Source organism: Neoarius graeffei, chromosome 3 (genome assembly GCF_027579695.1).
Source record: "Neoarius graeffei isolate fNeoGra1 chromosome 3, fNeoGra1.pri, whole genome shotgun sequence".
Lineage (NCBI taxonomy): Eukaryota > Metazoa > Chordata > Actinopteri > Siluriformes > Ariidae > Neoarius > Neoarius graeffei.
In genome coordinates, this window is record NC_083571.1 from 12127911 (window position 1) to 12142172 (window position 14262).

General features: G+C 42.8%; 1 protein-coding gene across 3 annotated transcripts in view; it reads left to right on the plus strand.

The window, feature by feature from the left end:
* Positions 1 to 14262, plus strand: part of dcbld1 (discoidin, CUB and LCCL domain containing 1) — a 160470-nt gene that overhangs the window by 96859 nt on the left and 49349 nt on the right. For all 3 annotated transcript variants that reach the window (XM_060916409.1, XM_060916411.1, XM_060916410.1), the window contains exons 6-7: positions 1757 to 1890; positions 13061 to 13101. In XM_060916409.1, coding sequence (XP_060772392.1) covers positions 1757 to 1890; positions 13061 to 13101 — 175 coding nt within the window. The remainder of the gene's footprint in view (positions 1 to 1756; positions 1891 to 13060; positions 13102 to 14262) is intronic.

Below are 14262 nucleotides of genomic sequence, written 5' to 3' on the forward strand. Positions count from 1 at the left end.
CACCCCTTGGACCAACCCCTTGGCCCTTCCCCTCCATTTTGCGCGTTCACGTGAAGGGGTAGGGGTATCCCAATCCCAGTTAACGCGGAGGGGTAGGGGAAGGGGTAGGGCTTCTGTACCCCTCCAAACGGAGATTTTCCTGGAGCTTTTCCTGGAGCGAAAACAATACTCACTCCCAAAGCTTTTTAGCAGCAGCGATTTCTGAAATCCAAGCTGCTGCTAAAAAGCTTTGGGAATGAGTATTGTTTTCGGTTGCTTTACTGCGTACGTTTTGTTCTGTTATTCTCGCTTTTATTGTTTACATGAGTGTTCTGACACCTCATTCTGTCGGATGTGGTGCACGAAGCGCCAAAGATATCCCATTCAGTGGTGTTAGTTAACAAATCACACCCTGCCAGCAGAGATTTCTGGCTCTGACTGTAGCGGCTGGTCGCAGCCAATGACGCATTTGGTCGCGTTTTGCTAACGTAAACGGTGACGGAGGTACGCGATGACGTATGCGATCGTTGAAGGGCTATCCCAATACGTAAGGGTTGAATTTCAAGCCCTATCCCTTGTAGCTCAGTTTCAAGGGGAAGGGCCAAGGGGAAGGCGGAGGGGAAGGGGGAGGGGTAGGGGTAGAAATTAGAATTGGGATTGGGCCTAAGTTCTCAATATATTTAGATTATATTTTAAAAGTTCATTGTTGCCCACTTGTACATTATACATTTTTACAGCATTGGCAATAAAGCATTTCAAGCTTTAAGTACGAGTAATTGCTTTCTTGATCACCCCTTTACTAAAAACACCTACAAAATAAAGCATACCACTGCTGCGGGCACCCCACCCCATGGGAGTCGTGCCCGTGGTGGTCATGGCCCCAAGGAGCCGTGGTGGGCGTCCCTTATTTTCATTTCTGAATGGTGGCAACCCTACTCAGATCCGCGATGTATTTTGTATGAAAAATGTGAGTTTTTCAACACAAAGATAAACTTCATATCTTCGAGCCAACGTGCGATTTTTTTTTTATTATATCGACACAAAGTCCCCAAATTTATCAAAACAATTCATTGAGTTCTTTACGAACGACATCTAGAGATTTGTCACGGTTCTGGAGCTCGTACGAAAAATACGAGCGGCGTATTTCCCAGTAAAACACTCGTGTCCATTTCATGTAGTGCATAAACGAAACCACCCATCTGACCACAAATCAAATCTTTTACTGCTAAACATTGGGTCTTTAAGCCTGCAGCAGCTTGGTGAATCTCAGCCGGTTCAGGAACTTCAAGCAGGCTCAGAAATCAGCAATTCGGATGCTTTACAGTCAGGAGGAATAAAACTGCGTCATTGTGGCTCGCTCTCGTCTCCAAACACCACATCATTTGCTTCGAATGAAGTTAAAGTCCGCCTTTCCAGCGCTTTCCATCACTCTTCCTGAATGGTGGATAAATGATCAGGTTCATGAGGCACAACGTCCTGAACACTGAGCAGCTGATTAGACACAGTGTGTACAATATTACCACATCCTGCTAATGAAGAGTCTGATATAGAGCAACATTAAAACTCTCAGGGAAAACCCATGGATTGGGACAGAGCTGGGGGGGGGGGGGGGGGGGGGGGTGTCATATTTATGCAGAAATGTCAACATTTCTAAAGGGTTCACAAAATTTCAAGCACCACTGAATAGATCTGTGTGTACTGTATAGATGAAGTGTGTACATGTGCGTGTGTGCTTACGTGTGCGTTCTGTTCTCTTTCTCCTGGTTCTTCGTGTCAGACGTCGGTTCTGTGTAAAGCTGCGGTCCACGCAGGAATCTTCCCAGACGAGTACGGGGGAGCGATCACCGTGGAGGAGCAGCGCGGACTTCGCTTCTACGAGTCAGTCCGAGCCAACGGCGTCCGATCCATAACGTGAGTTTACTTCACTCATCCTCACGAGACCTGTACAGCCGGGGGTCCGGAGTCGGACGCTGCAGTGGGACTCGGGTGCAGTTTGACCACTGACGCTGCGGACCGTTCCAGAAACACAGCAGTGTTTTATCTGGACTGCAGGTCTGAGGACCACCGACACCACTGACAGCACAACATTATTATTATTATTATTATTATTATTTACTCCTGGATATGGGCGGCTGTGCATCATTGGCGCTCTCGTTTTCTCTCTCTCTCTGACAGCTTTCTTTCTGCCCGTTTGTCCATCCAATGTTTTTCTGTCTGTCCAACGTTTTTCTTTCTTTCTGTCCGTCCATCCAACATTTTTCTTTTTCTTTCTTTGTCTGACTGTCCGTACAATGTTTTTCTTGCTTTCTTTGTCCATCCGTTTTTTCTTTTTGTCCGTCCGTCCATCTGCCCATCCAACATTTTTCTTTCTTTCATTCTTTCTTTCTTTGTCTGTTCATCCGTCCATCCAACATTTTTCTTTCTTTCTGTCCATTTGTCCATCCAATGTTTTTCTTTCTGTCTGTCCATTTCTTTCTTTCTTTCTTTCTTTCTTTCTTTCTTTCTTTCCGTCTGTCCATTTTTCTTTCGTTCTGTCCATCCAACGTTTTTCTTTCTTTCTGTCCATCCATCCAATATTTTTCTTTTTCTTTCTGTCCGTCCATCCAACATTTTTCTTCTTCTTTCTTTGTCTGACTGTCCGTACAATGTTTTTCTTGCTTTCTTTGTCCATCCGTTTTTTCTTTTTGTCCGTCCGTCCATCTGCCCATCCAGCATCTTTCTTTCTTTCTTTCTTTGTCCGTCCATCCAATGTTTTTCTTTCTGTCTGTCCAACATTTCTTTCTTTCTTTCCGTCTGTCCGTTTTTCTTTCGTTCTGTCCGTCCAACATTTTTCTTTCTGTCCGTCCATCCAATGTTTTTCTTCTTCTTTCTTTGTCTGACTGTCCATACAATGTTTTTCTTGCTTTCTTTGGCCATCCGTTTTTTCTTTTTGTCCGTCCGTCCATCTGCCCATCCAACATTTTTCTTTCTTTGTCCGTTCATCCGTCATCCAACGTTTTTCTTTCTTTCTGTCCATTTGTCCATCCAATGTTTTTCTGTCTGTCCATTTCTTTCTTTCTTTCTTTCTTTCTTTCTTTCCGTTTTTCTTTCGTTCTGTCCATCCAACGTTTTTCTTTCTTTCTGTCCATCCATCCAACATTTTTCTTTTTCTCTCTGTCCGTCCATCCAATGTTTTTCTTCTTCTTTCTTTGTCTGACTGTCCGTACAATGTTTTTCTTGCTTTCTTTGTCCATCCATTTTTTCTTTTTGTCCGTCCGTCCATCTGCCCATCCAGCATCTTTCTTTCTTTCTTTCTTTGTCCGTCCATCCAATGTTTTTCTTTCTGTCTGTCCAACATTTCTTTCTTTCTTTCCGTCTGTCCGTTTTTCTTTCGTTCTGTCCGTCCAACATTTTTCTTTCTGTCCGTCCATCCAACGTTTTTCTTCTTCTTTCTTTGTCTGACTGTCCATACAATGTTTTTCTTGCTTTCTTTGTCCATCCGTTTTTTCTTTTTGCCCATCCGTCCATCTGCCCATCCAACATTTTTCTTTCTTTGTCCGTTCATCCGTCATCCAACGTTTTTCTTTCTTTCTGTCCATTTGTCCATCCAATGTTTTTCTGTCTGTCCATTTCTTTCTTTCTTTCTTTCTTTCTTTCTTTCCGTTTTTCTTTCATTCTGTCCATCCAACGTTTTTCTTTCTTTCTGTCCATCCATCCAACATTTTTCTTTTTCTCTCTGTCCGTCCATCCAACGTTTTTCTTCTTCTTTCTTTGTCTGACTGTCTGTACAATGTTTTTCTTGCTTTCTTTGGCCATCCGTTTTTTCTTTTTGTCCATCCGTCCATTTGCCCATCCAACATCTTTCTTTCTTTCTTTCTTTGTCCGTTCATCTGTCCATCCAACGTTTTTCTTTCTTTCTATCCATTTGTCCATCCAGTGTTTTTCTTTCTGTCTGTCCAACATTTATTTATTTATTTATTTATTTATTTATTTCTTTCTTTCTTTCTTTCTGTCTGTCCGTTTTCTTTCGTTCTGTCCGTCCAACAGTTTTCTTTCTTTCTGTCCATCCATCCAACATTTTTCTTTTTCTTTCTGTCCGTCCATCCAACGTTCTTCTTCTTCTTTCTTTGTCTAACTGTCCATACAATGTTTTTCTTGCTTTCATTGTCCATCCGCTTTTTTCTTTTTGTCCGTCCGTCTATTTGCCCATCCAACATTTCTTTCTTTCTTTCTTTCTTTCTTTCTTTCTTTCTTTCTTTCTTTGTCCGTTCATCCGTCCATCCAACGTTTTTCTTTCTTTCTGTCCGTTCGCCCAATGTTTTTCTTTCCATCCGTCCGTTTCTTTTTCTTTCTTTGTCCGTCTGTCCATCCAATGTTCTTTCTTTCTGTCCATCTGATGTTTTTCTTTCTAAAGAAAAAAATCTTTAAAAAGAATTTAAATGAGGAAGAAAGAAAAAAGACTACTTTTTTCTTTCTTCTTCATTTGAATTTGTTACTCTTCTTACCCCCATTTTTTCTCTCTCACCTTCTCCTTCTTTTGTTTTTCCTGTTTTACTCTTTCCCATTTCTTCCTCATTTAAATTCTTTGCTACTTTTCTTTCCTGTTTTTGTTTGTGGTTTTTTTTCTATCTCCCGCTTTGTATCCCCCATTTCTGTCTCTCTCTCTCTCTCTCACACACACACACACACACACACACACACACACACACACACACACACACACACACTTTTCTTTCCTTTTTCCTGTTTCTTTGTTTTTCTTTTCCTTTTTCCTCTCTTTTTAACCATTTGTCTGTTCTGTTCTCAGTACAGAGAGTGATTTAAAGCTCGTGTCTGTTGTAATCACACGTGTGTTACAGATGCTGTGGATAGAAATGAGGTTAAGAAGTTGCTTTTAAAGGCTCCCGTGTGTGTGTGTGCGTGTGTGTGTGTGTGTGTGTGTGTGTGTGTGTGTGTGTGTGTGTGTGTGTGTTAGGTACACAGCTAAATATCAGCAGTTAAACACCATGCTTAGTGTAGTGACAGTAATGGTTCACATTGTTGATTTAAAAAAAGGATTATTTATTCCATCTTTAGTGCAGTGTGTGTGTGTGTGTGTGTGTGTTTGGTGTGCAGGTATGGACATGTTCTTCAGAAACCTGTGCATCTCTTACTGCTGCTGGTGAGATGAGATTTGATGGGCCAAGCGTTGCCTTATATGAGGAGTGTTTTGTTTGGAGTAGGGCTGTGCCACATATTTGTTCAGCAGTTTTTAGTTTGTATATCTGGAGCAGTGACGGTCTACACAGGACCGAAGTGCCTGCAGAGAAGCTGCTTTCGACATGTTGAAAGGAAATGGCTGTGATGTTGGTTCCTCAGGTCTGTCGATCATTTTGTGGTGCACTGGAAATGAGTCTCAGCCAGCATAATGTGACTTTCTACTGATTTTGGCCTTGGGGTCCATTAAGCACCAGCTCTTTCCGAAACGTCCACATGAGTGTCCACTGTGGATTTTCACCTAAAGATATAAAACTTTTTTAAAGAATAGCAGAGTGAGAGAACAGCATGGTATGAAGCTTGAACAGGGTGGGTGTTTTTAATCCACAGTATTTACTAGGATTGGGACAGTGTGTTGTGCTTTACAGTAAAACAGCAGGGCAGTGGGCCTTTCCATTGAGTCCTGTATTTTCTTCTCAATTCTGAAAGGCCAGAAGGTGTTTACAATAGTTGCATGGTGGACGATCCAAATAAACGTAAGCAGATTTTAAAACGTGCTATTTATTGAAGGAGTCTCCACTCTCAGATCTTTGTTACAGTAAGGTGTGGTTTTTTTTTTTTGGTCACAGGAATATCTTCAGGACAGAGGAGGTTGACCTTTCAGCTTTCTCGGTACCATAAGTGGGGTGATTTCATGTATCCCGTGGACATTTCACAGCTTTCAGTATAACGCATCTCTCATCTCATTATCTCTAGCCACTTTATCCTGTTCTCAGTATAACTAAAAATGGGTAAAAAGTATGACGTGTCATTCTTTAATGAATAAAAATTTTATAAATGTTTGCTAATTGCTGAAGTATAACAGGAATAAAACACTTTTGGACATGCTGTCATTAAAAAATAATCAGCATCACGGTTCTTCAGTCCAGTAACGCTTCATGTCAGGCCACATCACTGATTTATTTTCCTCTAACAACAAAACCATACTAACACTTTCATTCTCATTATCTGTAGCCACTTTATCCTGTTCTACAGGGTCGCAGGCAAGCTGGAGCCTATCCCAGCTGACTACGGGCGAAAGGCGGGGTACACCCTGGACAAGTCGCCAGGTCATCACAGGGCTGACACATAGACACAGACAACCATTCACACTCACATTAACACCTATGGTCAATTTAGAGTCACCAGTTAACCTAACCTGCATGTCTTTGGACTGTGGGGGAAACCGGAGCACCCGGAGGAAACCCACACGGACAACATGCAAACTCCGCACAGAAAGGCCCTCGCCGGCCACGGGGCTCAAACCCGGACCTTCTTGCTGTGAGGCGACAGCGCTAACCACTACACCACACTTTATCTCTGTATTTATCGAAACAAAACAAAAGTGTGATGCAGCATTGAAAAGTAGTCCACCCCCACCCCCAAGTGTTTTGAAATATAAAAATGTGCCATCATTATTCGTCTTTGTTTACTCTGAGTCGTGTCTTTTGGGAAAATTTCACTATGTAAATTCTGTAGGTTTTGGGTTTGTGGCTCCAAAAATATCTGTTTGGAAATTCGGACAAACTACAGTTAACAAACAACATTATATATAATATTTGAAATGCAAGTTAAAATTTAACAGCATTCCATGCACTATAGCATTCCATACACTTCAGGATTCCGTACGCTTCAGCAACACATGCATCTTATTCTGTACACTTCGGCGTTCCGTACTCCTCAGCATCCTGTATTCTTCAGGATTCCATACACTTCAACACATGCCTCTTAGTATTACGTACACTTCGGCATTGCGTACACTTCGGCAGCACATGCCTCTTCGTATTCCATAAACTTTGGCGTTCCGTACACTTCAGCATCCTGTACACTTCGGCATTCCGTACACTTCCGCAACACATGCATCTTAGTATTCCATACACTTCAGCGTTCTGTACACTTCAGCATCCTGTTCACTTCGGCATTCCGTACACTTCAGCACATGCATCTTAGTATTCCATACACTTCGGCATTCCGTACACTTCCGCAACCCATGCATCTTAGTATTCCATACACTTCGGCGTTCTGTACACTTCAGCATCCTGTACACTTCGGCATTCTGTACACTTCAGCACATGCATCTTAGTATTCCATACACTTCGGTGTTCTGTACACTTCGGCATTCTGTACACTTCAGCACATGCATCTTAGTATTCCATACACTTCGGTGTTCTGTACACTTCGGCATTCTGTACACTTCAGCACATGCATCTTAGTATTCCATACACTTCGGTGTTCTGTACACTTCGGCATTCTGTACACTTCAGCACATGCATCTTAGTATTCCATACACTTCGGTGTTCTGTACACTTCGGCATTCTGTACACTTCAGCACATGCATCTTAGTATTCCATACACTTCGGTGTTCTGTACACTTCGGCATTCTGTACACTTCAGCACATGCATCTTAGTATTCCATACACTTCGGCGTTCTGTACACTTCAGCATCCTGTACACTTCGGCATTCTGTACACTTCAGCACATGCATCTTAGTATTCCATACACTTCGGCGTTCTGTACACTTCAGCATCCTGTACACTTCGGCATTCTGTACACTTCGGCACATGCATCTTAGTATTCTGTACACTTCAGCATCCTGTACACTTCAGGATTCCATACACTTCAGCACATGCATCTTAGTATTCCATACACTTCAGCGTTCTGTACACTTCAGCATCCTGTACACTTCAGGATTCCATACACTTCAGCAACGCATGCATCTTAGTATTCCATACACTTTGGCATTCTGTACACTTCGGCATCCTGTACACTTCAGGATTCCATACACTTCAACACATGCATCTTAGTATTCCATACACTTCGGCGTTCTGTACACTTCAACATCCTGTACACTTCAGCATTCCATACACTTCAACACATGCATCTTAGTATTCCATACACTTCAGCGTTCTGTACACTTCAGCATCCTGTACACTTCAGGATTCCATACACTTCAACACATGCATCTTAGTATTCCATAAACGTTGGCATTCCATACACTTTAGCAACACATGCATATTAGTATTCCGTACACTTCGGCATTCTGTACACTTCAGTGTCCTGTACACTTCAGGATTCCAAACACTTCAGCAACACTTACATCTTGGCATTCCACACACTTCAGCATCCTGTGCATTTCAGGATTCCATACACTTCAGCAACACATGCCTCTTAGCATTCCGTACACTTTGGCGTTCCGTACACTTTAGCGGTCCGTACACTTCGGCAACACATGCCTCTTAGTATTCTGTACACTTTGGCGTTCCGTACACTTCAGCAACACACGCCTCTTAGTATTCCATACACTTCAGCATCCTGTACACTTCAGCATCCTGTACACTTCAGGATTCCATACACTTCAGGATTCCATACACTTCAGCAACGCATGCATCTTAGTATTCCATACACTTTGGCATTCCATACACTTCAGCAACACATGCCTCTTAGCATTCCGTACACTTTGGCGTTCTGTACACTTCGGCAACACATGCCTCTTAGTATTCTGTACACTTTGGCGTTCCGTACACTTCAGCAACACACGCCTCTTAGTATTCCATACACTTCAGCATCCTGTACACTTCAGCATCCTGTACACTTCAGGATTCCATACACTTCAGCAACGCATGCATCTTAGTATTCCATACACTTTGGCATTCCATACACTTCAGCATCCTGTGCATTTCAGGATTCCATACACTTCAGCAACACATGCCTCTTAGCATTCCGTACACTTTGGCGTTCCGTACACTTTAGCGGTCCGTACACTTCGGCAACACATGCCTCTTAGTATTCTGTACACTTTGGCGTTCCGTACACTTCAGCAACACACGCCTCTTAGTATTCCATACACTTCAGCATCCTGTACACTTCAGCATCCTGTACACTTCAGGATTCCATACACTTCAGGATTCCATACACTTCAGCAACGCATGCATCTTAGTATTCCATACACTTTGGCATTCCATACACTTCAGCAACACATGCCTCTTAGCATTCCGTACACTTTGGCGTTCTGTACACTTCGGCAACACATGCCTCTTAGTATTCTGTACACTTTGGCGTTCCGTACACTTCAGCAACACACGCCTCTTAGTATTCCATACACTTCAGCATCCTGTACACTTCAGCATCCTGTACACTTCAGGATTCCATACACTTCAGCAACGCATGCATCTTAGTATTCCATACACTTTGGCATTCCATACACTTCAGTAATACTAGTGCATCTCAAAAAATTAGAATACCATGAAAAAGTTACTTTTTTTCATAATTTAATTCAAAAAGGTAAACTTTCATATATTCTATATTCATTACATGTAAAGTGAAATATTTAAAGCCTTTTTTGTTTTAATTTTGATGATTATGGCTTATAGCTCATGAAAATCAGAAATCCAGTATCTCAAATTATTAGAATATTCCCTAAGATCAATCAAAAAAAGGATTTACAATACAGAAATGTCCAACTTCTGAAAAGTATATTCATTTATACACTCAATATTTCCTTTACCATGAATTACTGTATCAATGCGGTGTGGCATGGAGGTGATCAGTCTGTGGCACTGCTGAGGTGTTATTGAAGCCCAGGTTTCTTTGATAGCGGCCTTCAGCGTATCTGTATTTTTAGGTCGGGTGTTTCTCATCTTCCTCTTGACAATACCCCATAGATTCTCTATGGGGTTCAGGTCAGGCAAGTTGGCTGGCCAATCAAACACAGTAATATCATGGTCAGCAAACCATTTGGTAGTAGTTTTGGCACTGTGGGTAGGTGCTAAGTCCTGCTGGAAAAGGAAATCAGCATCTCCAAAAAGCTCGTCAGCAGATGGAAGCATGAAGTGCTCTAAAATCTCCTGGTAGATGGCTGTGTTGACTTTGGACTTGATAAAACACAGTGGACCAACACCAGCACATGACATGGCACCCCAAATCATCACAGACTGTGGAAACTTCACACTGGGCTTCAAACACGTTGGATTCTGTGCCTCTCCACTCTTCCTCCAGACTCTAGAACCGTGATTTCCAAATTAAATGCAAAATGTACTTTCATCTGAAAAGAGGACTTTGGACCACTGAGCGACAGTCCATTTCTTTCTCTCCTTAGCCCAGATAAGACACTTCTGACATCGTCTCTGGCTCAGGAGTAGCTTGATATTAGGAATGAGAAAGTTGTATCCCCTTTCTTGAAGATGTCTGTTCGTGATGGGTCTTGATACACTGACACCAGCCTCAGTCCACTCCTTGTGAAGCTCTCCCAAGTTCTTGAATCAACTTTTCTTGACAATCCTCTCAACACTGCGGCCATCCCTGTTGCTTGTGCACCTTTTCCAGCCACCCTTTTCAGCAATGACCTTTTGCGGCTTACCCTCCTTGTGGAGGGCATCAGTGATCATCTTCTGGACAACAGTCAAGTCAGCAGTCTTCCCCATGATTGTGGTTGTGTGTACTGAACTAGACCGAGAGATACACTGTGTTCATACTGTTTTACTCAAACTCGAAATGAAATATTCTAATATTTTGAGATGTTTTTGTTGTTGTTTTTGTACTGTATGCCATACTGATTAAAATTAAAATAGAAAAATGCTTGAAACATTTTAGTTTATGTGTAATGAGTCTATAATATATAACATTTTCACTTTCTTCAATAACTGATGGAAAATATTGAACTTTTTCACAATATTCAAATTTTTTCAGATGCACTAGTATATAAATCTTAGTATTCCGTACACTTCAGTGTTCCGTACGCTAAATTATTCCATACCGAGCCAAGAAGTCTTTGTCACATGTACACTCAAACACAGGCTTAAGCACACAGTGAAGTTTAACCTCTGCATTTAACCCATCTGAAGCAGTGAACACACACTGGTTTACCTCTCAGTCAGTCAGTCAGTATTTCCGTCCGTCCGAAACACCCTTTTGCTCACCAACCACAAATCATAGCCACTGGGTACCAAACTTCAGCTTGGGGTTCTATACCGTGTATACCATTTTCAGGTCTGTCCCACACTCAGTGCATTTACATGCACATAGAGAAAATCGAATTTCTGCCGTTGCTCGACTGAAATCGAATTCTAAATGCCATGGAAACACCTTAGCTAGGCTGAAATTAAACCGAACTTGATTTCTCGTACTCGAGCTACACGACCTAGATTATGCGATTTTTGCCGAGCTACTTAGTGCATGTATACCCTATCGAGCTACGTAGTCGAGCTACTTACTTCAGCACTGCCCCTTCCGGGAGTGACGAGACCACAAGCGGGAAACACGACAGCCTCGGTCGGCATGACAACAGTAGTAGCGAGCAGCAGAAGAGATCAGGAGGAACAAACGAAGAAGAGAAAATGGCGAGCAGAAACGTGCACTTCTGGAGTAATGAGGAGACAGAGTTCATGCTCATTCAGCTTAAGGAGTTGAATATATTAAAATTCATGGACGGGAGAAAAACACGCAATGGAGAACACGGAACTGATAACTTTGTTTACACTCTTGAATAGCTCTTCTTCATGACAACAACCGGAAGTGTACCAACACGATTGGGCGTGTAGCGCCACCTGTGGCTCGGGTGCACAATGTACCTCACACAATAGCTCAATTTCCTTGTGTGCATGTAGGATTGGATTTCTCTGGCACCCCTGCTGGGACCCTTAGCTCGATTACCGACAGCAGCTCGATTTGGATGTGCATGTAAACGTACTGATTGACTTCCTGTTTACCGACCGAATGTATTTACAAAACATACAGCGTGGATTTACAAAATTTTTGTAACATTTCTCTCAGCAACTACAAATCACAACTGCTTGATATTTGGTACCAAACTTTTGCTTGGGGTTCTACACCGTATATACCGTTTTCAGGTCTGTGGCACATCGACTTCCTGTTTACCGACCGTGTATTTATGAAACATATAGGGTGGATTTTGACATTATTTCAAGAAGCAAAATGCTATTTCAAAATGGCAGTTTCCCAGGATACTATTGAAATCCCTGGGGAGAGACACTGCTCTTTACTTACTTGTTTTCAGGATTAATTATTTGTTGAAGTCAACGTTCATAATAAGTGTCCTGTTCCTTCGATCGCTTGCATTCTGATATAAGCGAGAGCGGGGGGATACGCAAGTGAGCAGGAGCTCGCAGTTGAGCTTATTTTAACACAAAAACAGGTTGAAATGATTTCTAGCCAACAGATACTTGAGCTGTGAAATGTCTGGCTGGTGTTCAGATGAGTTTCCAGTCATCACTGAGACGGATTTCTATTAGAAGCCCACACTCCGAGAGGATTGGATTGATGATGGAGGCTCTCTAGGGACAGCCTTGTGCTTGGTGGGACGCTGGGATCAATGCAATCCAATAATCACTGTCCCGTGTTCACTCGCCTGAAGCGAGTACAGGGCTTGTGCAGATTTGTTGTTGCTCAGTGTAGCTGTGTGTTGGTGGCCAGCAATTAACTTTTGAGTCATCTTATTTATTCATGCTGCCTTTTTACGGAGATTAAACACCCCCCCACCACCACCACCCTACCCCACCCATCGTGCAGGGCTCAACTCCAACACTTAATGCTAAGAAAAGGAAATGGCAGCCAGGATGCCTGTGAAAATGGCACGTTCTGAAGTAATAGCCGTGAGCGGGACAATTTCGCACCACGCGCCCTCTAATTAGCTCCAACACAGCTCCATCAGGAGGCTCAGCTTCACCACAGACATGTGGGGGGGTTGCAGGGGGTCTTTAGGAACAAACGCCTCACTTGGTTTAGTAGTGATTTGGGAGTGGGACAATAGAGGATCTGCTCTTTACCCCAGTGGGTGTTTCCCTCCATTTATCACTGTAATTATAATCACTGACTGATCTGTCTCTCTCTCTCTTTTTTCTTTCTCTTTCAGTGGCTCTTTGTCTGATACTCTCTTCACATTTGTCACCAACGGTAAGTGAATCCCCCCCCCCCCCCCCCCCCCAAATAAACATGTATATTTCTACTTTCATCCCATTAGATGATGATGATGAGTTGCATGATTACTTTCTGTCCCGTGAACTTTATACGGAAAGTGTGGAAGTACTTTGAAGCTGCTTTTTACACATAAACTCCACAACCCTCAAAGCCCCGCCCACAGGACACGCCTCCAACAACCCTCACTTAGTGATTCATAAAGGCATCAACAATAACTCTTCTGTACTCGCTCCACTTTATTTTCCTTTTCTCGCTTTCCCACTTTCCTTTTTCTGCTTCTCACACTATAGTCTTTACCTTCTCTCTCCCTGACTTAGTCCCTTTCCTTTCGTTTCTTTCCTTATGTTTCTTTCCTTCCTTTCCTTTCTCTCTCCTTTCCTCTCCCCCTTTCCATCCTTCCTTATCTTTTCCCCTTGCCCCTTCCTTCCTGTTCTCTCTTCTTTCCTCCTTTCCTGTCCCCCTTTCCCCTTCCTTCCTTTTCTCTCTTCTTTCCTCCTTTCCTGTCCCCCTTTCCCCTTCTTCCTTCCTTTTCTCTCTTCTTTCCTCCTTTCCTGTCCCTCTTTCCCCTTCTTCCTTCCTTTTCTCTCTTCTTTCCTCCTTTCCTGTCCCTCTTTCCCCTTCTTCCTTCCTTTTCTCTCTTCTTTCCTCCTTTCCTGTCCCCCTTTCCCCTTCTTCCTTCCTTTTCTCTCTTCTTTCCTCCTTTCCTGTCCCCCTTTCCTGTCCCCCTTTCCCCTTCTTCCTTCCTTTTCTCTCTTCTTTCCTCCTTTTCTGTCCCTCTTTCCCCTTCTTCCTTCCTTTTCCTGTCCCCCTTTCCCCTTCCTTCTTTTTCTCTCTTCTGCCCCCTTTCCCCTTCCTTCCTTTTCTCTCTTCTTTCCTCCTTTTCTGTCCTTCATTCCTTCCTTCCTTTTCTCTTCTTTTCTCCTTTTCTGTCCCCCTTTCCCCTTCCTTCCTTTTCTCTCTTCTTTCCTCCTTTCCTGCCCCCCCTTTCCCCTTCTTCCTTCCTTTTCTCTCTTCTTTCCTCCTTTCCTGTCCCTCTTTCCCCTTCTTCCTTCCTTTTCCTGTCCCCCTTTCCCCTTCCTTCTTTTTCTCTCTTCTGCCCCCTTTCCCCTTCCTTCCTTTTCTCTCTTCTTTCCTCCT